A 23,824-nucleotide genomic window follows, 5' to 3' on the forward strand; every position below is an offset into this window, starting at 1 on the left:
TTCTCCAGTTTTGAAATCTGATTATTTTATTATTGATGGTATATGGCTCTTGGATTGTTATGATATCCACGTTCAGGTCGTTTGCGGTTTTTATCAAAAGAGAGCTCGCTGCTCTACTTCTCTGTAGGTTTATCTGGAGAAGTTTGATGGTATTACTGTTGTTCGCTTGCATTGCCTGTGTTGTTTGAGTTGACTGAGTGACCTTTGTGAGGAATTACAGGCCATAGTCTATCTTTTTGATTTGTGCTGCCTTTGTTTTTCTAGTTACGGGGCAGTCTGGATGGAAAGCTCCGTGGTTGGTTGGCTGCTTCTTGTTGTTTGACAATTCTTCGTTTATTTTGTGGCAGTTTATACAGCAAGGTGGTTCCTTGCGTCTGTCGCAGTTGGCGAATTTGTGTTCTTTACCACAGTGGCTGCAATGTTGCTGTCCTGTGCAGGTTTTCGCCATATGCCCTATTCTGCAGCATCTGTAGCATCTCAACAGAGGGATAAAATCGTCCACTCTTACTGTGACCCAACTAATTGAAATATTCTTTTCTGTTATGAGGAAGTTCCTGATTTTCGGGGAGGTTGTGATAACCACATGTCTGCAGTTTTCATTGACTTTCCCTCTTGTGATTGTAGCCGTGATTCTACATTCTTTTTGAAATACTTCTTTGGTTATTTCCTTCCAGATCTCATTTTGGTCGTATATGCATGTTATTATGTTTTCATCAGCTACTGATTGAGGGACGTTGAAAAGTATAATTCGAGGTCTTCTCCCCTCTGATCGTTTACATTGGATCTTTTGTTTTATCTCTGGTATGTTCTGGATTTCCGTTTCCAATTTTTCACACTCTTCCCTATTGCCAACACGTATACATATTCCATTGTTAGCGACTTTCCTGACTGCTTTTATTTTTATTCTAAGCTTGTGTGGTTCAACTGTTTGTTGTATCTTGTCTGTGAGTTTCCTCATGTCCACCGTTGAGCCGTCTTCTTGGTTCTTGGGGTATAATATTACTGCGTGTGATCCTCCCGTTCCTTCACTATTAATCTTTTCATCTATCGATCGTTGTATATTTCTTGTTGTGTTGCTTGGCCTAGTATTTCGTTTGACTATGTCACTATAAGTTGGTTTGTGGCTATCATTCCGCATAGGTAATTTTGTTTTCCGCATTTCCCGAACTATTCCATGCATTTCATGTAAGTATCCGTACAATTTAGTAGCATGTTCCCTTATTTCATGTCTTTGATTGACCTTAATATTCGAGTATGTGTGCTCTGGGCACAAGTCCATTATTTTTCCCAGTAAGAAAGCTGCCTCCTTAATTAGAGTGTTCTCTGTTGTCTCTTCTGATTCCTTTGTTTGTTGGAAATTTGTTGTCTGTTGAGTTTGTTGTTCTGTCGTGTCTTCCTCCACTAATGGAGTGTGGGTTACTTCCGGTTCCATGGCTTTTTTGTCCCATAACCGAAAAATCTAATTTAAGTCTAATTTAAGTCAAAATGACCGTTATAACGGACAGTTATAACGGTCGCCGATCAACTGTACAAAAAGTGCAGTAACTCCCGAAAAAATGGACAGATCGTCAAAATTCAAACCGTTCTAGACACCAAAGTATTTCAGCTAAAAGATGCTGTTAAAGAACTTACTTGAAACTGTCCCAAAAAATTAGAAATTCAAGTTGAAGTGGAGCAGATGAAACAACCGTTACACGATGCAACTCGACGCCCTCTATCTATGGTAATATTTAAATTATAGATCTGGATTAGTAAGTTTTCGAAATATTACGAGAAGTATCAGAAAAAGTAAAAAACTCGAGTTTCAACTTTTCGATGTTCTATCGCGTCTACAACAAAATTTTACATATACAGTATAAATAGCATCATTATACTGTGTTCTGTATGTTTTGAACAATGAAGTTTGAGTTTATCAATGGTTTAGTAGTGTTTATATACAGAAGAGATATTAAATAGAATTAATCATCTACAATAACGACGGTTGAAATGATATTGTCTTATCTCCACTTTCACGGAAAAAATCAGTTATTTTGTTGAGATTAAGTTGGAGACGGTACCCGCGTACTTCCAGTCAAAATAACAATAAAAACAATAGAAAAAGAGTACACGGTTGTGCGCTACTCTCGTATCTGAAAAACCCCAATTCCTTTTCGATTAATTTGTGGTATGTCCACTAAACAACTGAACTGGTATATTTGATCACTTGAAAGGCCTCTCTTCATTTGGATTTTTGTGATTTTCTAAGGCTAGATTTATATTTGTATGGATCATTTTGTATTCGACTTAATGTAATGAAATAAATATTTTTGTTTTATTAGCTTTTACACTATGAGAAGAGTAGATTGTGAATTGGGGAGATACGACATTACAATACAGAACACAAGTATCATAATAATCCATCGTCATTGCTGATCTAAGAGTGTATCAATTAAGCAATTGTTTCTTTTCTAGTAGTATATTGTGTAATATTACAATATTACACAACATTGTCAATGTTTATTTGTATTTTTATTTTATTACTATTTTCGATGATATTATTATTACACGATATCATTATAAATCAATAATTAATCTATCTGCTATTGTTCTGTAATATTATTTACAAACAAATACAAAAAAATGACTGTTTATGTGACAAAATGACAGAAACCGGGAGCCAGTTAGACCAATAAAGCCAAAAGGTGACTGCTTAAATGTTAATTATAAAGCTGTGTATTCATCCAGTAGTGGCATTAAAACAGTGTAATCAGTTCTATAATGTACTGTACTTTATACTATTTTATTGATACCATCATTTTTTACAGTGTTTCTATCATTCCAAAACATATTGTATTTAAAATGCTAATGTTTAATGGTCTTGCAGTTGCTTTAAACTTATCATTGAGACACGGTCCATACAATTTATATAGCAAATTTTGACCTCGAATATTACGGCTCACGGGTCATATTTTAAAATCTGATCGTCACGACTTAGAGCTTGTACAGTTGTACATATTTGCAAAATCTTCCATACAGTAGCCACGCAGTTGCTTTAAATATGGATCACAGACAAAACACTCCTGAAGAGCTCCGAAGAATTAACAATGAAACGTATGAAATACGTAATATAAAACATATATTACAACAAAATGCTAAAATTCTGGAATGAACAATCCTACTAATTGTTGTAGAAAATGTCAAAGGTAAATAGGTTGGATCAACATACACTTGTAATAATAATAGACCTGTTATACCTAAACGTAACTAAAATCATAGATGTAATTGAAATTTATGCACTAAATTCATATAATTTATATAATTAAACTGAATTAAAGTTATAAAACACATAACCATTATCGTAATACTGAAGAATACAAATTACAGTGCCTTGTATCAATAAAAATTCATAAAACATTGCACGAAAAAAATAAAATAAAATAAATTCAAGCTTCGAGTTTCGAACTTAGTTCGTTCCTAAAAGTTCGAAAACTGAATTCTTCTAAAGCCGAAACAAGGAACAATATAATATGTATTAATCCGTTCCCAACTACAAAAGAAAACATTTTTACCTTTTCTTAGCTATATTTCATGCATATAAATGCCTGTAAAGGCAATATAATATAATATTGTCTGTATATATATTTATATTTATAATGATTATAAGTATATACTAAAAGCAAATGATCCATCACCGCCAACCGAAACCAACACTTCACACACGAGCAATTATTTTCAATCACATTTTTAATTTACTCAATCTAAAAATATGCTCCCCATCTGAAATTAGTAGTGGCTTGCCCCTGTACATCATACATTTTCTGTAACAATAGATTCGTGTCGGTCATCTATTAACTTCTTTCAGGGAAAAAATTGAATTGAAAAAACATAACTTTTGTTTTAGAGCGAAAGTTCCTATATAGGTAGTGGGCGTACTTCTTCTAGTGTTTCCAAATCTGATCCCGTCTTTCATCTATCTTATTCCGTTCTCGAGAATGAAAAAAGAGACATCGGACAGATGGAGAGATGACATTATGTAAATGTTAATTATCGCTGTTTTTATTAATTAATTTAATTTAAATTCAACTGCAGAGCCACCGAAAATCGAAAGTAGTATCTTTCCCGTATGAGAATTGAAATGTAATTAAAATAGTAACGTCATCGATGATTCGTGTTGAGACGTGTAACGAGGCAGAGCAATATCATAGCCACTAACTTCTGAATCGATAGTCCTGTAGTTGATTGGTGGAGCATCGAATTAACAAAGAAAGTATAGGTACTTGACCATCTATGGCCGGCTCTGCTGACTAGCTCGTTCGTAAACCGAATTGTTCGAAAAGGGAAGCGTTCGGAACCCGACTTTTACTGTATTTAAAATAATGCATTCAAGTTGTATGTGTTATTGTAAAATTATTCTGTATGATTCACCCCTATGTTACAAAAGGATCTGAATCAAAAGGCTTCAAAATGTAGTGAAATACAAAAGAGGAATATTTGTAAAATTGCAATTGTCTTTCTTCATTGAAGATGCTCAGGATGACATGTAAACCAAATGTGAGTGCTTTCTGAAATACAGGATAGAATACTGCAGAATATCACAGAGGCTACTTTGTTTTATTTATGTAATTCAGAAAAACAGAAGTAAAAACTGATCTTTTACTTAACAAACACAATTCCAAAATTTGTAAAGATCAGTTTTACTGCTACAACATCAGTGAGATTTCACCATTCAAAATTTAATATTTCAATATTAGTTTGCTCTTCACTTTTCACTGCTCTTTTTAAAAAATTTATAAGAAATTCACTTAAAAATTACCTGCAATTTTTAAATGAAAATTCTCAAGAAATTAGGATACAGAAATTCAATTTTCGAAAACTATTTAAACCAAAAATCTTTTTGAGCTGTTAAAGGAAAAAAAAACTATAAATACTTCTTCACAAATTCCTCACAAACTTCGGAAGGTTTCGTGCTGATGCAGCTAGAGAAAAATATGTACAGTACTATGTACTACGGAAAACGCAACCGGAGATAACTAAATCTCTGTCTACTTCTGAAAATTTCTTTTGTACATCAATCACTTACCCATAGTAGCTGTTGCATTAACACTTGATAATTCACATAAGTTCGCTACACTTTAGCACAAATTACAATTTTAAACTATGATTATTATAAGTTTACGTATCAAAACGTAATCAAAAAACTTAGATTCCTAGCAAGAGGCCCAAAGTCACAATCTATTAAATATGAGTCGTAGTAATGATACGAAAGTTCAAGAAAGGAAAACCATGGTAACAATTTTTATTAAAAAAAATTGTTAACATGCCAATTTTAGTTACATTCAGACTCCGAAATAACTCTAAAAATTGTTGAATAGGGAATACTTTAAGAAGGTTCATTCGCTAGAACGTAACGAAAATATAATAGAATAAAAAAAAAACTTCCAAAATATTAATGATGACAGAATAAGTAAGTAAAAGCAATCTGAGAATTTTGAACTTTACGTATTATTACTAATTTGATCTGTATTGTTTAACAACTGTGATATAACATTTGATGTATTAGACGGTTGCTGTTCTTCTGTAGTATTTTTCTTCTTTCTGATAATTAAGACAATATTATTCCAAATGTTAAGCAGAACAGGTAAAAAAAATAGTGCATGAAAGGAAGCAAATAATGATGTCAAAAACACTAATTTAAAAATATCATAAAATATACGATTAGGACTAATAAGTATAGACAAAATTCCTAAAATTGTCGAACCTGCAGCTTGAATAATAGGATGACCAGCAATCTGTAGAGCATGTTTCATTTTTTCTTCGGGTGTATCCGCTTTACTACATACAAAAGCGCATGATATATGAGATACGTAATCAACAGAAAATCCTGCAATAAGACTTAACGTAAGTAAAAGAGGAGCGTTCATAGTTACACCCCAGGCTGAGGCATAGGTAATTGTCGATGTGACAATTGACACAACACTGAAACTAACGCAAATTACACAGTGAAAATTTGGAATAAATAGAAAAAATATAACGATTACTATCAGGCAACTCACACAAACACATTGAATTATATAAGGAAGAATGTTCACAAATGAATCAGCAGGTAAGAATTGGTAACAGTAAATCATCACATTCAAAGTAGAAGAATCGATCACATCATGTAACCGATTAAGAAGTTCGATTTGTTTTCCAAAACTGTCGATTGTCTTTGAATTTACAAAAAGTCTAGAAGAAATAATGGTTTTCTTGTTTTTATCGAATACAATATCGTTCTTGAAACGTTTACCAAAGTTCAACTTAAAAAATATGTCATGGATAGCTTCGACGAAGTGCTCGGGATGGCTCATATTGTATTCCCTCAACAAGATCCAAGAAATCGGATTTTTAGTAAATTTTATAAAAGCTCTCAACCATGATTCAGTCAGATTATATCTACACATACCGGGAACATTTTCCAAATCAAGTGTCAAATTTTCAATTTGCTGTTGTACTTTTGGATTCGAGTAATCTAACGGCGAATTAATGACTACTTGTATTCTATCTCTGTATTCAGCAAAGTACTTGAAATCATCTTCAACAAAGCTGATAGAGTAAGAATTTTTATGAAACAAGTTAGAATATACTAAATCGTATTTTATGAACTTTGTGAAATATATTCCGAATGATGTAAATATAACAAAACCGATAACAACAATGAACTTTGTTATTCTGTAACTCAATATTCTACCTAATTCGTCTCTGTAAAAATTCCATTTTTTGGTGTTTGAGATGGATTGTCTTCTACTTGAAATTCCAACTGTTATTATTCTCATTAAACCTATAAATGTAGAAATATTCGTCAATTACTTGAAATATATGCAATTTTTATAAGGATAACAAAAGAATATAAAATACAATACAGATAATACTTTTTCGTGTAGCATCTTATTCCTCTTGTCACTTACTAGAAGTCCGTTAGTTTTGAAATGATTGGGAAATCGAATTGGGATGTTCATTAATATTTACTGCATACATTTCTTTACTGTTCTGCGTGGTAAATTGTGTCATTAATTTTAAATTAAAATTTAACTATGAAATATTACGCCAATTTTAAACGTTTCTGATCGTCTAGATAAAACTTAAGCTTTAGACATCGATGGATCAGTGGCAATGCAGTGCCACGAGTGAGACAATGAACAGGATGAGATTTCCGTACAGTTAGAAAACCGCTGGAATTTTACTGATATCCACGGTACGATACGGTCGTTTGCATATGTGAGAAAAACGCTGTTAATCGAAGCCAATGCATGATTTTATATCAATGTCTACATATTTAAATCTAGATAAGAACGTTCGATCTTTTCAGACAGCGGCATTTTGACGCTTATCGATAGAGGTTCATCTGTAAGTCAATTATATTTAAGTGCTCAAAAGTGAATGAATGGGTCATTATGTGGAACAAAATTGTAAAAGTAAGTGTTTGAATGTTATTTGAAAGGAAAGGAAGATGGGTGCAGAATTGCAGACTGGTTAAATTTAGTTTATAATAAAGATTTGAAATAATTTTTTTAATGTTATATTATCAAGAGAAAGCGTTATTTTATAAAAAAAATTAAAAGATTCTATTAATTTGCTGCATTTATAAACGTAGAGGCATCTGATTTCTTTAAAGCAAAACGAACAGCACGTCCCACGACCCGAGAGGTCAAACGCGATTACTCTGTTTACAGTGTTAAGTTTCACCATTCCTGCATAACCGCGGGGAAAATTGGATCTGCAGAATCAAAATCAAGCTAAATGGAGAAAGTTTTTGCTTCGAATAGTGAATATTACAGACTGTTAAGTTGGAATCTCATGTAAATTTACTTTAATATCGTTTAAAACTAACTGTTTATACAAGTTGGTTTAAAACATGTCCAATCCATAATCATCCAAAATGGCGGCTCCAGCGGTAAGGTAACCTTTGTGTCCAGACCTACATACCGTATATCTCGGCAGATAAGACAACCTTCAGATAAGACGAGGTATAACTTTTCTTGGAATTTTTATAGTTTTAGCATATATCTGTCCTATAAGACGACCCCCAAACTATCAACGGCCTATGAATTTAGTTTAAATCAGCGATCATCATCTGAATAATAATACTGTATAGCGTATACGGAATTATGTCCTATTTGTAATTTTTCGAATGAACAAATTTTATTTTCTTGCACTGCCTTGCGATTGTTGGAAACATTCGCACTTATTTGGCATTCGGATAGTCTGGACCTTGACTACTCACAAAAACGTCGTATGGGCTATCCTATTTGTGCAATACCCTACTCTCTACTAGTAAGTAATTAAGGTTTGTCCATTTTTTATAATGGTTTTAATTTATATAAATTTCAATCTAATGTTTTTCAAATCTAAATTCAACCTATAAGACGACCCCGGATTTTAGGGGCCTTTTTGTATGATTCAACTATCGTCTTATCTGCCGAGATATACGGTATGTGTACAGACCCTGTTTTATAAAGTTTCTGTATTCGACGGGAGTCTTTCCACTAGTCTCTTCGTATAAGCCTTAGCACTGATCTTTCAATTCTTTATATCAAAACATTCGTTCCATTAATTTAATATAATTGTGTATATGGGAAGAACATGAATTAGACAAGAATATGTAAGTGTAATAATTCTAATGTAAATCAATAACAATGAATTAAAACTACAGTGCACATTCTTAGATCCCATCCAGTCTACATTAAAAGTTGCAATATAATTTCAAAATTCTGACTATGCCACTTGCCAAATACCACTATTTATTCATACTAAAAATGTTTTTTTAATACTTTGCGCTCTCTATATTATATGAAAATAGTTTCAATATCAATTAGAATGCGTTATTTAATTTTATAAAAGTAATTTAATGCAAACACATTTACCTGATGTCTTATTCCAGTTTACAGGTGTGCAATATACGGCATGCAGATTTCTACTTTCTCTGTAGCCACTTAATACCAGGCATCCCCCGAAAAATAGTAGATGGTATAAATAAGAAAATACAAAACTAAATGCCATATAGACACACATTATTCTATATACTGAATACGGTAGAGTAAGACCAATAAATGACGCTGCCACATTTGTCAGTGTAGTTATGGTGACTGAAATGGCAGCTTCAGAATATGTGTCAGCCATTCGTTTCTTTATATCATCTTCTGCATTAGTTTTTTTCAAAGCTGACAACATGACAAAGGAATCGTCTATTCCAACACCTAAAATAGAAAAGTCGTGATATGTAGAATACCAAATGAAAACATAAAAATTTTCATTATAGACTATTGTGATTAGCAATATCAAACCTAGAACAACTAAAGGAACGAGCGTATTCATGTCTACGTACTCCATACCAAACAGCAACAGCATTCCAAATGCAGTAGCAGCACCTAAAATGGATGATAAATATCCAGCCACACCAATCCACGGTTTGCTACTTACGCAGTCAGTCGTCATGCAAGTTAGGACAGCAAAAGAACACACAATAAACTGTGAAATGATTACACTTGGTAAATTATTCACAGTTAAGCTATTTAATTCTTTTTTGATGCTATTCCCAGAAAGTACTGAAATTTTTATTTTTTCGAATTTCAATTTATTTGTTAATTTTAAGAAATTTTCCTCCCACAATGAAGCAATTTCGTATTTTGTATAATTGCCGTCATCAATAAAATAGATCAGTCGAACCGCTTTGAAGTCTTTCACTACATTATCTTCATCTGTTGCGACACCACCTAAACTTATAGCAGAAATTTCCAGTTTTGAAGATTTCGAATGCATATCAATTGGATATCTGTAATATAAGGATATATTTAGTAATATATTTAAAATTTTGAAAACCTAATATAGTTATTTCTTATTTTAATCGAAAACTTATATTGAAAGAAAGATTTCTATTCAATTCAACCTGGATTTAATGTTTAGCAACGAACATTTTAATTATTATATTGTAATAGGTATAATCACAATAGGTGAAAGCAAAATGACAATGGAACACCATTGCCGAATGCTGTAACTGTCGATCGCGGATCGCTTCACTCTCGCAACAGAAATGTGGAAATTTATGGATCTTTTAACACGTTAGTAACAGCAAATGTCAACTAGAAAAGCATTGTTTTAGAAGTTCGCCCACTTGTTGCAGTGCCATCTTTCTTCAACGCAATTTCCTCGATAAGAAATATATTTATCTTACAATGCTTTTGCTTATTTGAATAATCTTATAAGTGGATTGAATTACAAAAACCATTCATACCTTATTTTGTAATTTCCATTCTTGAAATTCACTATTCTGCTCTTCATCTTCAATATATCATTTTGAATACATTGTCCGTTGATTTTACAACAAACATCAACGAATTTTAAACTTCTACCATTCCACTGTATTGTCATATTCCGTATTGCTTGATCTAAGACATCTAATTCTTCAAAAGTACTGTTTAAAAACATAGATTGTGCACCCTTTGCAGTTGCAATTACAGCTCCATACTTTTTATATTCAGTTGATCGTAAAATATCATAATTAGTGTAATTTTCAGGATATAAAGTGTCGATTAGGGATTTTGCTTGCACGATTTTACTGTCTGTTCTAAAAAACAGATAATGGACATCTGTGGTTAATTCTAAACGAAAAAACCCTGTTGTTGAGATGATAGTAACGACGATAGGCACAAATATGAACCATAACGGATATTGTGCAACTCGATAACCAAGACGACTGAAAATTGCCGATAATTTGAAATAGATAACATTGCAATTTCTATTCTTACACATTGACATAATGAAAAGTGATCCTTTAATGGTAAATTATCCGAAAATTAGATCTGTAAAAAAAAGATCATTATTGCATAAGCAGAATTTATTTATAGTTAAATTTATCTATTTATAAACAGTTTGCATTAATAGAAATTGTAAAAATTTTTTACGCTTCCGGACGGCTGAGTAATTACGGTGTCAGCCTTCCACTGTAGAGGTCTGGGAACTTATTCGAAGTATTGTAAACGCCACAGGGTTTTTTGGGTATTTGGAGTGCCTGGGGTGTGTCGAACCGGAAGTGCATGGACACATATGTGTGTAGATATATGTTTGCGTGTTTTTTCGATTAATATCTCAGGTTGAGGTAAAGATTAATAAACGGAATTTGGCATGATAGCTTGTATATTGAGGGCATCGATGCTAATAAATTTTGTTGGTCGAGAGGATGAAGAGATGGAGGTAAATAAAATATTTCGAGATGGACAGGACTTAATGAAAATTTTATTCGTTATTAATGAGAATTACATGAATTTGATTAAAAATATGTATAGACTTGTTAAGACAAGTGTAGGGATAGGTTAAAATGTTACAAAAAAGAGGTTTAGAATGAATTTTAGAGCGTATCAAGGTTTAACTTTATGCCCATATTTAATTTATTATTATTAAATGAAATCTTGCAGGATGCACTGACAAGAGAGCTTACAATCGTCATTGTGTTTATTAAGGAGATACAGAGTAATTAAAGATGAACCGAGGAACGTTAGAAACAGATTAGAGAAGAGGAAAATTAAAAGTCAATAGAGATTAAACTTTTTGAAATCAGATGGGCCTGCTAGAGATAAGAGAAGGAATTAGATTTTAGGATAAGTTTAACAAGTAGAATAAATGTACGAATGCAAGAAATAAATAAGTATTATCATATATTAACAGTGGTAGCAAAGATGCAGAGTCTAACAAACACGTTACTTGATATTATAGTCACATGTATGGCTAAAATATCAATTACGTGTAACACACATATATGTATTTATATTATAATACGCAAAAAAGACTAAAATGTCTTGATTTTCGCCAGGTCGATTCTCCAGGAAGAATAGTCTTCCATTACAGAGACGACCATTTATTAGAGGCTATGTCTTTGCAGAAATATGCAAAAGCAATTTAAAAAGGTCACAGGTGAGAAACACATACAAGCAAATACATAGAAAAGACTATAATGTGATGATTGTTGTTCCTGGTGATTCCACATGGCGAAAATCAAGACGTTTAGTCTTTTCTATGTATTTTTGAATGTGTAAATTCGTCAGCCATTTCTGCAAAAGAATTATATATATATATATATATATATATATATATATATATATATATATATACCTATATATTAACACAGAAAGATATCATTAGCCTATCAATAAATCTGAATTCATATTTTATTTTAGTGGTGCAGAATATCTTATAAAATTCTGAAATATGTAAACACAATGTCAATATCACAAGAGCTGCAACTTAATACGTCATAAATACAAAGGTGTATGATATCCAAAAACTGTTTTTCATTACTGAATAAAATAAAATTGTATACTTTATGCACTGTTAAAATTGATAAATGATTTTATCTGTGTTAAATTTCTATGGCTGCTTAAATGCATTAGAGGATAAGCTATGGTTTTCCCAATTATATTGTCATATATATGGAATTAAATAAGTATAAAAAATGCAAATACACCTATTTATTAAACAGATACACGTGTATACAGAATTAGAAAATTCTGTACAAAACTAACAAAAATTACGTAGAAATATAACAGTATTAAATTGAGATATTTAAAAACTTTTCAAAGTTTAAAAATGTAAATAAAAATTCAAAAATATTAAAAATTATTGTAATGTTGTATAAAGGAAATACACCCAAACACAAAACAATTGCCGTATTTACTCGCATATAGGACGAAGTGTGACTTTACAGATCAAAGTAAAGAAAATTAGATTTATTAATACAATTCTAATTTTATTTCGTTTAATCACAAATAAAACATGAAATGCACGTAAATTACACACATTGTCCCGCAAAAATTGCTGGCATTTTAAACTTAAAAAAATTCTTGTAAATCGACAACATAATTTGTTTACGTAAAGCTGGACAATTTGGAACCGTTTTTGGAATTGTTAACATTCGAATTCACTCTTCGTCGATTACACTTATGAGTTTCTCTAAATTTTGATTTCCAAATAATCATTTGTTCCTTTATAATCTGAAATCGTGCTTCTAACTTTGTTGTTTCGAACAAAATGATGTGTTATAAATTAAGACACCGCGTGAAAACAAATTAATCATTTGTTTTCACGCGGAAATGAAGTAAAACTTATATCGGACTCCCGTGTAATTTTGGAATTCAATTCAAGAGCTTTGCTTTTCCTATTGCTATTCATCTTTACTCCTGACAATACACAAAAACGATTTAAACGACCCGGATAAAATACTTTTGTTTTTAAACACCAGAAGGTAAAAATCCTGTAAAAATGCGAATGCACAGTTCACGAAACTTATTGCAAAAATGAAAAGATTCTTTCGCTCTTGCGTATAAGACATCTTAGGTTTTTGAAGCAGTAAAAAATGAATAAAAACCTCGTCTTATATTCTGGCATTAAAAATTTATAAAAATGCTTGGAAATAGCAAAATTATCTACTAACCAACTGCATAAACTATCTTCAAGCCAACATAGCGACTCGAGCGCCAGATATCGGCAACCTGACATATTAACACCACTTTACAACATAGCTGACTGCTAAATAAGCTGCTAGCTTGGAGATCCACTCGGTTCTTTTATTTTGAAATGTATCACTATTTGTCGAAAAGAAAAAACCTGTTTTCTGTTATAGCTTAAGGCATAACTAATCTATATTCAGACGAATATGTATATCTATATCTATGAAGGAAGTCAAGTAACAGGTTTGCTGACATGCATCTCGTGTCGTTAAGACAACCGCACGCAGAGCCGTAACTAGGATTTTGGACGCGTATAGCCAAGAGTAAAAATGGCGCCTTTTTAATTATTGTTATTAACAAAAGATGCTATTCTAAAAAAAATTATCTAACGACATTCAATATATTTTTCAACTATATATACGGTAAATAATTTAGAATATATCTTTATAAATAACCTTTTTTTGACTATCATCGATTTCACTTTGTTACACAGGCAAATGACTCCAACATATATGCTTCTGCTTATCAACATTGTTATGAAGTTAATAATAACACTTTTAAATGTCAGAATTATATAAATATTTAACCCTTTATTAGTATGTTACTGGTAACAAATCAAAAATAATAATTACTTAGTAATAAACATAAAAAATAAAAGTTTAAAATTAACATATCAGATTGATGAACGTTCACAATATGAACTAATATCTGTTGAAAAACCATCACAAAATAAACTTAAACAAGATGAACTTTTCTCGCCTTCATATTTGCAAATTCATCTATAACGTCCTCAAAATCAGTTTCATTAAAAATATCATTTTCTATAGATAATAAATTTAAATTACTCAATCTGTCCTGGGACATTGTAGAACGTAAATACTTTTTAACGATTTTTAATTTACTGAAACTTCTCTCACCTTAAGTAACAGTCACGGGCAGAGTAAGCATTACCCTTAATGCAATACTGATGTCGGGATAAGACTTACAGAGATCCCACTTGTCCATTCCCTCTAATTTTTGTAAATGGTGTAAAGATATCAAATTTTTAAATATTATTTTTGCTTGACTTTGAAAGCTTCCAATTACACTATATACAATACAACAGTCGACTGCAGCTTTTTTAAATCTACTAATGGCATAGTAACCAAATTTTTTCAATTTAAAAAATCAAAGATCAATGATATCGAACGCATATTTTTAAATCGATCACCTAGTTTGAATATAATATTGTCAACAACTTCATTAAACAAATGTTTTAATTCACCCTGACTTGAAAGTATAGTTCCTTCTTCTGTTTCTCCAGGTAACAGTTTTCTTTTGCGTTTTCGCTTCATCTTGGGTATTGAATCAATTCCCAACTCTTCACATTTTTGATTGCATTCCAACAAGATAATATTATACCGATTATTTCTAAAATGTTGAAAAAAGAAACTACAGTAGAGACTCGTAAATCGGAATCCCGGTAATCGGAATCGCCGGTAATCGGCACGATTTTCAGTCGAAATTTGTCGTGCTGAATCGAACGTTTTTGTTATTTGTTTTCACCATGGTTCCAATTATTCAAATATCGCCTAAAACTTATCGACGAACCCACACCTTTCCTTCACTCGACCTGACAAATAATTACCCAGACCCGACAAGTCGGTATATCATAAAAATTTAGCCATTCGCAACAGTGGGGTGGGTCTTGCCGACCTGTTCGCCGAAAAAAAAGGACGACTCCGTCCTCCCTCCGGGCGTTCCCGCAATATTGTTTTGTACAATTCGATATAACACTTATGCATGTATGTTTATTCGTTGTGAAATTATCGCACATTATATCAAACATTTGTTTGAAATCAAGATCTTATACTACTATCAACTAACATAATGAATTATTATACTTTATTCACTTCATATCGAACGAGATTATATCTGTTGTTAATAAATTTTACAAAAATCGATATTTACCAAAATAACTATGAATCGATACCCTCGAAGTTTTGCTTAAAAAGCCAGGGTACCGATCGATCGGTGCCTTCGGGGACAAAGGGTTAATTAATGTTAATAACACAGATGTGACCAATATTTTCAATAAATATCGTATTAAATATTATCAAATGTTTAATCCCAATCATCCCTTTATTTATTTCCCCCAAACATATTTATGTAGCTAAAATTAGTTTTAACTAATGTTAAAAGTTAAAACTAGTTTTATCTAAAATCAAAACATGTACAGCAGTAAATTCTAGTTTTAACTAGACAAAACGGGTTTTAACAATGATATCCAGTAAAAACTAGTTTCAACTAGTTAAACCCGTTTTTAGTTTAAACCCGTTTTTAGTTAAAAATTGATATATATGTTACAGTAATTTACTGTAACATATATATCAATTTGTTATAATTGTTAACAAACTGAAATATATAAATTTTCCTCTTTTCGAAAAGAAAAAGACCAAAAATGCGTTAAAAAGAAAACTTGAACCAGAGGGGACTTAACAGAGAAGAAGCCCTTGATACGGAAAAATGTAAGAAACGCATTGGAGAAGGAAACGCCGACCCCATATAAACATGGTAAAAGGCGAGGATAAAGAAAGAAAGAATTTATATATTTTAATAACAATAAAAATGGCGGTCTTTTTTTAAATATATGTTTGTAGAAATTATAGATCATAAATACTATATAAATATAAAAGTTTTTTGTGTTATTAATTTCGAATACATATTCTGAAACCTCGTTGGCGCCTTTATTAAATCGGCGCCTATAGCGGGGGCCACATTGGCCATACCTTAGTTACGGCTCTGACCGCACGTAGTTTTTCAAAAATTTTTCTGCCAGTTATAGTGTGAAAAAACTCCACTGTTTTAGTTTATTGCAGACTGAATTTTATTTTTAATTAATTGGCTAATAAATTCATTTGAACTTAAATTTATTGTATATAAAAAATTCTATATAAATCATGTATTTTAAATTACTTTTCGATTGTGCAATTTTGTAATGTGTTTAATATTCGGAACACGAACTCGTCTATTGTCTATTCTTACAGTACTTATATGACGTTTTACATAAATGATGACCACAGTCGTTAATGAAAGTTTCATATTATGTGACCTTCATTTATTAAATAAATTTAAACTTAAAATAAATAAATATGACACTGAAAATGTGTCACTTTTTAAGTCAATAGAAAAGTAATGTTATTTCACAAATGACATTGTATACGAAATAAAGTCAATTGTTTATTTTAGGTGATTTCTTGTCACTTTTTTCATATTACGTCATTCACATTGTCATATTTCTATTTTATGTCATTTTATTCAGTAACATCACTTTTTAAAGTATAACCGATTTTATTTTTTATAACACCGATTAGTCATTAATTCCGAAACAATAAATTATTTTTAAGTAAAATTGCATTTATCTTTTATCTTTAAAAAGTACTTTCTTCTGATTATTACTTTATATTTTTCTTATATTGCAAGTTTTCCTTATAATCTTATCGCGTGTATTTAATTTCCATTGTGCTGAAATTATTTAAATTTTTTAAAATATGCTTAATGTTGTATTTTTTATACGGCCTCTCGTCAGTTTGTAGTTTTTTTTTATATGAAAATATTTACTGTGCTGACTAAACGAGGTAATTTTTCTTATAGCCTTACCATGCATTACCTGATTGTGAAAGCGTACGTAACTGATCGTCACCCGTAGCCTTGTGTCTTACACGATAATGTAAACCTATCTTTAATAAATTAAATGAACAATAATTAAACACAAAGCTAGCACAAATTAAATAATGAAGTTGTAACTGTTTATGTGTTCAGCCATAACCAGATCTATTCACTCGTTCTTTTTCAGAATACTTCTAATTTGGTGCGATTGTGACGGTGTAAACGTAGTTACGTAACGAAACGGAGATAAGTCACTTTGTCGTAATGTGACGTAAGAAGTATCTGTGTCCTCGCATCGTGACACCTAAATAGGGGCCAGTTTCTGCATAGAATAGCTTCTGGGGGCAACAAGCATCCATGTTTTGGGATACTGTATCTTATCATACCAAATTAAAATGAATTTTAACTATCTTGAAATTATCAAAATTATTTAAATGAGTGCATAAAATATATTATCCAGTTATAAATATTCGAATATTTAAGGTGAAAATGTATAAACGTAGTTGAGAACTTACCTTTATTGTTCACCTTTCAGACGACGTAATGTTTGCTACCTAGTAAACCAGTTTTAAAGTTGAATCGAAAAATTACTTTGTCAAGTACTTGCTCAAGGTCTCAGTACAAGATAACAATCATATTTGAGGACGAAACCACTTTTCAAGCAAGGTCAGCAAGATAACAATCATATTTGAGGACGAAACCACTTTTCAAGCAAGCAAGCATATTACAATCAGATTAAATATCCGTACTATTTAATCTGCACGGTATAATATTAGTCGTAGACAAAGGTAAATAGGTAATAATGTCAGTGGGTAAATGTCACCTGACAACTATCAAAGGAGGAAAATTTTATTTAAAACATTTCAAATTATAGTCAACTATGAACAATACAGTATACGATTACAATACAGATTATATAATGTAAAGGAGGAATCGGCCGGACGGCCAGAGCGAATGAAGCTTGTTCCCACTTCACTGAAGATTGGCTTTTGAATTTTTACGGGTGGCTGTCTTACCGTTGCCTTAATAGTCAGCATTTCCTATTGTTGGCATGACGGAATCAATGAGAAATAAAAGTAAATCGTTGTTTCTAGGAATCGAGAAGCTGAATTAGCCTATAAATACAGTTTATGCGACTAATGGCAGAGTGCATAAAACATAACACTGGTTAGTTTGTGATGGGTTTACATTTCAAAATAGATCGCGAAGTGTTTTCCGCGTTTTCGTTACATGTCTGACACCTAAATAGGAAACACAATCCCACAGAAAGTCTATCCGATAGTGTTCTTTCTGAACTCATCCAAGTATTGCGTTGCCTTATTGCAACGGTCGGCAACCAGTGGTCTGCAAGAAAATTTGAGTGGTCCGTGGAGAAATTTGGACATTGATCAACAGAAGGTTACGCAAAGTATTACGAAAGAAATGCAAAATGCTTAGTTACTTTTTCCACTTATTGGGGGATTTTTTATTCCAATCTAAAACCAAATACGAAGCGACTGCTATCAATAAAGAATGAATAATAAACAATATTGTTAGTGCAATTGTCGTCCTTCATGGAAAAGCGCTAAGACTTCATAAACTTGTTTTAAACAAGCAGCAATGAACTATAGGCTTGCATTAATTTATAATTAAACACGAGAGTTTCATATTAATATAGTAAAGTTGAACTTTTATGATCATTATTCTACGGATTTTGTATCGTTTAAAATAATTTATGATGGCGGTCCGCGGGATTCAAAATTGTGAGTTTAGTGGTCCATGAGTTCATAAAGGTTGCCGACCGCTGTCTTATTGCATCAATCTGATCCGATCTGAGTGTTCACTTCAAAATCCTTTAGTGAAAATGCTATGATCTTACTATTGTATGTAACAATGGAAATTTGGCAGCTCCCTGCGTGTCGGTATTCGATAAAATGTAATAAGTGATTTAAACGATAGTATCAGCTATTACATTTGCGTTTCTGGAATTTAAGGTTATTTAGGATCCAATTGGCTATAAAAACCAATCATAATTTAATTTGAAACCATGTTTGTTGTTAAAGTATTTAAAATACGTACAGTGCCTTACATTGTATTATACGATATAGTTTACCTCATTGTTGAGGTCTTATCAGAGCGTGATAAACACGGAAATCGCTTGCCGTGAGGTTGCGGCTTTACGAAGATGAATCATTTCTTCCTGCTGAATTTCTTGATGAGATGTTATGTGTTGGCAGCAATATTCAGGCTTCGGATTTTCATGAAACATCATACCACCCGAATAAACCTGCAGTGTTTTTGTTATAGTTCGAACAGTGCCGTTCTTTTTCTGTCTTATAATAAACATTATTTTTATTGTTAGGCCCGAAGAAAACAATTACACAAATAAAACACCATTTTTGTATCAAAAAATTATGTACATGATCTTTCGAGTTGAACTAACCGGCTTGAATTTTTTTTAATTCTTGCTTGGTAGGGATAAGATGAGGCACTTGTGTTTGTCTCCTGTATTGATGCGGCACAGGAATTCAATACGTTAACAGTATTGCGTCAGAAAACTTAACGCACTACCAATCAGTTTAAAATTGTGTTCTCGATAAGCATCTTTGGTACCCACCGTGAGCACAAATTCAGAAAATCCAGGGTATTCAATTGTATGCAAATGAAATCTGTCATTTGTGAATGAATAATAGAACTAAATACGATGGTAATTGCAGCGCCGCAGTAAAGCTATGAGGAAACATTCCTTACTTTCATGATACACCTCGTAGATGTCAAACTGGTGTCTATCTGCTCACAAACAAATTCCTGCTAACACAATGAGAAATTTATTGTAAACCCTTTTATTTTGTAGTAATTATAACTTTTAGAGTTTTCTTTTCGGCATATGTTCTTACAGGATTATTTTTACCCAGTCGAGAAAGTTGAAATTTCTCATAATTCGTTTCTATTATTAGAAGGAATTTGGATGTTTTGAAGTTTTAATATTACTGACATACTTATTTACAAAAGAAACTTTAATGTTTGATTCGCCTTTTATTATATCTTCTATATATAAATATTGAAATTTCTTTGTGAAATGTTCCTCGAGACATTTATAATGAATGATCATTTATTTAAAAATACTGAACATTCAAAACAGATTCTATACATTTGTCTGGTCACGCTATTGTAAATCTTCGATCTATTGTAGCGTGAATAAAAGAATTCATAGCAATACAAAAGCTTATAGGAGTTTTGAACACAATTTTTGAAAAATTTAGTTGCACGAGTAATCACTAAATATACCTTAAAACCATAGTTAAAAATTATTTGGACTAGTATCTCTTAGTGTAAACTAATTACTGAATTTTTATGAGTGCTTTTGAAACTTTTTACAGACAGTAATCGTGCGGGTCAGGGGTGGGTTAACTCGGAGTTATCTTTATCTTTCACTAAGAGAAAATTTCCATTATTGATGATAAACATGACTATCTTATTGCCGAATACATAAAATACTTGGTCGCAGGATAGTGCGTGAGCAATTGGGCTACACGTTAGAATTTTCCGGGTTTTTTTTCACGTGGCTAATATCTGGATAAGAACTATTTTATAGAAAGCCATCACCGTATCGTTTAAAGAATCAGGGAGATTAATTAAAGAATACCAGAAATATAATGGAATGTCTTCCCGGATATTTTGGTCCCCATCTCGTACCACTTGGCCTGACTGAACTGATGATCAGCCTAGGAAATATTTTTTCAGTTCTTACAGTGTGGAATATGACAAAAAAGACAAAACATTGATAGTGTATGTGTCTTACATACGCAAAGTCATGAATCAAATATAGAATTTTTACGTTGACTCTTAAAATTGTATAATATTGTAAAGAATATTCAAGACATATGTCTTGAATATTCTTTACAATATTATACAATTTTAAGAGTCAACGTAAAAATTCTATATTTGATTCATGACTTTGCGTATGTAAGACACATACACTATCAATGTTTTGTCTTTTTTGTCATATTCCACACTGTAAGAACTGAAAAAATATTTCCTAGGCTGATCATCATTCATAGCCAATATATATATATATATATATATAATTTATTATATTGATAGAAAGAAATAACCAGTGTACGAAACAAATGCTATTGACGTAACATCACTTTTCCTATAGCATAAACAGAGTTTGAAGTTCACAAATTGTAGTACTTCAACGTATAAAGGCAAACACACTCAAACCGTCAAACAACGGCCACTAACGGAAAAAAGTGGTTGTTTCCTAGAAGTTATTATTTATGTATTTCACACAGAAACGTTCATGAAAAATGGCGTCGTATAGAGGTAACCGTCACTGCAGATTCGACTGCGTAGTGTGACCTAAATAAATATTCTATAGAAAATTCAGCGTTAATCATTTATGAAAAAGTGTTTTTAAATTAAAACTTGTATAATACTGCATTCTAAAGAATTATTCACTATCATAATGACTAGAAGAATGTTTCTAATTAGAAAAAAGATCTTTACAATTTTAACATTTCGTGACTCCACGCAGAGTGAAATTCTATGTAAGCCATATAATAAAAGTTTAATATTTTATATAAAGAAACACGAATAGAACCATAAAAAATAACACCACTACGTTTTAAGAATTTAAACACTGAGTAAAAAAGTGTTGGACTGAAAACGAATAGCTGGCTGTCTTCGTGGTGTTTAGAAACTAAGAACTGAAGCGAATTTCCAAGGGAGATGCATTCTGGAACTAGTTTGTATCAGAAATTGCCCCATATTTACGTGTCTTATATCTGAAGAAATTCGTAGAACTTCACGTGACCAGCCAGTTGGTGAGATGTGATCCTACGACAAACTACCAGTGTGAATCAGGCAAGATGAGAACATAAAAATTAGATTTGCTGGATTATCTTTACTGCCTTTCGAATTATAGATAATTCAATTTTATTGTAATTAAACGTCAAAATATTCAATTGTTTCGTTCACTTCTGGCATCACCTAATAGTCGGTTGCGATTTGCTCCAAACTAATAGCTTAGACAGGTGATGTTTTCCTGATTTTCTTTACGTGTTTACACCTGAATCCTATAGAAAATCCTTCGAGGAAGCACTCTTCTTTGTCAGATCGTCCATGTATTGTTTTCTTATCTGTCTTTTACTTCTTTTGATATCTATTATCTACTTCTAGTTTTTGAAAATGATACTGATTATAATTTTATTGCAGTCTATATATATAATTTCTTTTCACTTTTGTGTTATACTGCATGTAATACTGTGTAGCATTTTTAAATTTATGAATGCTGAATATATTATATTTTTTTAATAAAAGAGTATGTAAATAATGTATTTCTATTCACATATTTTTCCTGGTATGTTTCAATTGTATGAAGTACTTGCGCATTAAAAACGAAAATTCTTCATATTACAGGTGAGTATTAGAAAGGGAACAGCAAATTTTTACATTGGATTTCGTGTAGAATACTCGTCGATGAAGTTTTTGTATCATCTATTTGTCTTGTCATTAATATTTTCATATATTGAATTAATAGAAAGTGCAGGTAAGCGAATGAATATCAATATGAATTGACAATTTTGTTTTTTCTATTTCTAGTATTTTACGAAATCCTGTATCTTTACTGTGTTTCGATACATTTCAACTACTATTTTACTTCATACTTTCCTCTCTCGGTCGTGTCATCGGTCCGCGACAACAGTGAAGTTTTCCGGTGCTCACCGGGTTTAACACCTAAATCAGTTTACCATAGAAAATTCTCCCTGAAAGCAGCACCTTTGGCATGTGTTACATTTTCTCTCATCGTCGCCATTGACAATAGTTACAATATATTGGGCTGCAATTAAAAAAATTGTAGATGTAGAAATTCCTACTGTCGTCCGTCTGTACGTCTGTTTGTCCTTCCTTAATTTGGAGAATGAAGTTAGATAAACCCCGAGACCATATGCAGAAACGTTAGGGGTAGGAGGTTCTAATTAACTATATATAAGCGTCAGATGCAAACCGAAACTCATGTTATTTCAATTTAAAATGTTTTCCCTCGAAAAGTGTTAGATAGATAACCGGCACTACTGTATTATTAAAGGAAAAGGGCAAGGCAGCCAAGGGCAATGTACAGTACAGGGGCAAGCCAATGCAGTTTTTACGTGGATATATATATTTCCAGTTAAATAAATTAAAAATATAATTAAAAATCGCAGCCTGGCATTGTGATTTGTGATGCCACAATAAATACTCGTTTATATTTACAATGTTTTTAAAACTCGTTTGAAGTCACAACTTTAAGTGTTTTGCGTTTTTATAGCAATTAATAATATATAATTTAATATTAATTGAAATCCCACGACACCCGGGATAGTTATGCAACCGAATTATCGGTTGTGTAATTCTTGTTTGTTTAATCCATTGTCTTTGAGCTTTGGTTAATCGAACGAACAAACTAAAATTGGAAGCAGTGATGCACAATGGTCTCCAAATGCTAATGTTAATTAAATATTAAATTTCTGCTACTTGTAAATTAATCTTGATGAAAGAATTTATGAAGGATTTTATATCATTCAGGTCTTTCCAGTTCGACAATATGGAATATTACAGGACTTCAGGTAATATGAATTATATTCATAATTGTTCAATTGTTGTGTTTTGTAATTATGATATTTGAGAAAGATTTATTTTCAGAATCCCGTTTTTATGAAACTCGACGATAAGCAGGAAAAAATTATTTCGAGTATCCA

General features: G+C 31.7%; 2 protein-coding genes across 6 annotated transcripts in view; both read right to left on the reverse strand.

Moving 5' to 3' along the window:
* Positions 1–23,824, reverse strand: part of LOC136974784 (cytochrome P450 3A8-like) — a 399,348-nt gene that overhangs the window by 40,486 nt on the left and 335,038 nt on the right. The gene's annotated exons all lie outside the window — the stretch shown is intronic.
* LOC136974767 (patched domain-containing protein 3-like) lies at positions 5,475–10,770 on the reverse strand. The gene is made up of 4 exons (XM_067269706.1): positions 10,247–10,770; positions 9,300–9,787; positions 8,880–9,212; positions 5,475–6,796 (listed from the first exon to the last, which is right to left on the reverse strand). The coding sequence occupies exons 1-4, from the start codon at positions 10,768–10,770 to the stop codon at positions 5,475–5,477; spliced, it is 2,667 nt and encodes an 888-aa protein (XP_067125807.1).

This window comes from Centruroides vittatus, unplaced genomic scaffold, assembly GCF_030686945.1.
Source record: "Centruroides vittatus isolate TY-2023 unplaced genomic scaffold, ASM3068694v2 contig_356, whole genome shotgun sequence".
Taxonomy (NCBI): Eukaryota; Metazoa; Arthropoda; class Arachnida; order Scorpiones; family Buthidae; genus Centruroides; species Centruroides vittatus.

Excerpts from the sequence above, each read along its gene's own strand:
- LOC136974767 (XM_067269706.1), bottom strand. The coding sequence starts at position 10,770 with ATGTCAATGTGTAAGAATAGAAATTGCAATGTTATCTATTTCAAATTA. Across the intron at positions 9,788-10,246 it reads AATGGAAATTACAAAATAAG|ATATCCAATTGATATGCATT; the intron begins GTATGAATGGTT and ends CTTATATTACAG. Across the intron at positions 6,797-8,879 it reads AAACTGGAATAAGACATCAG|GTTTAATGAGAATAATAACA; the intron begins GTAAATGTGTTT and ends CTACATTTATAG.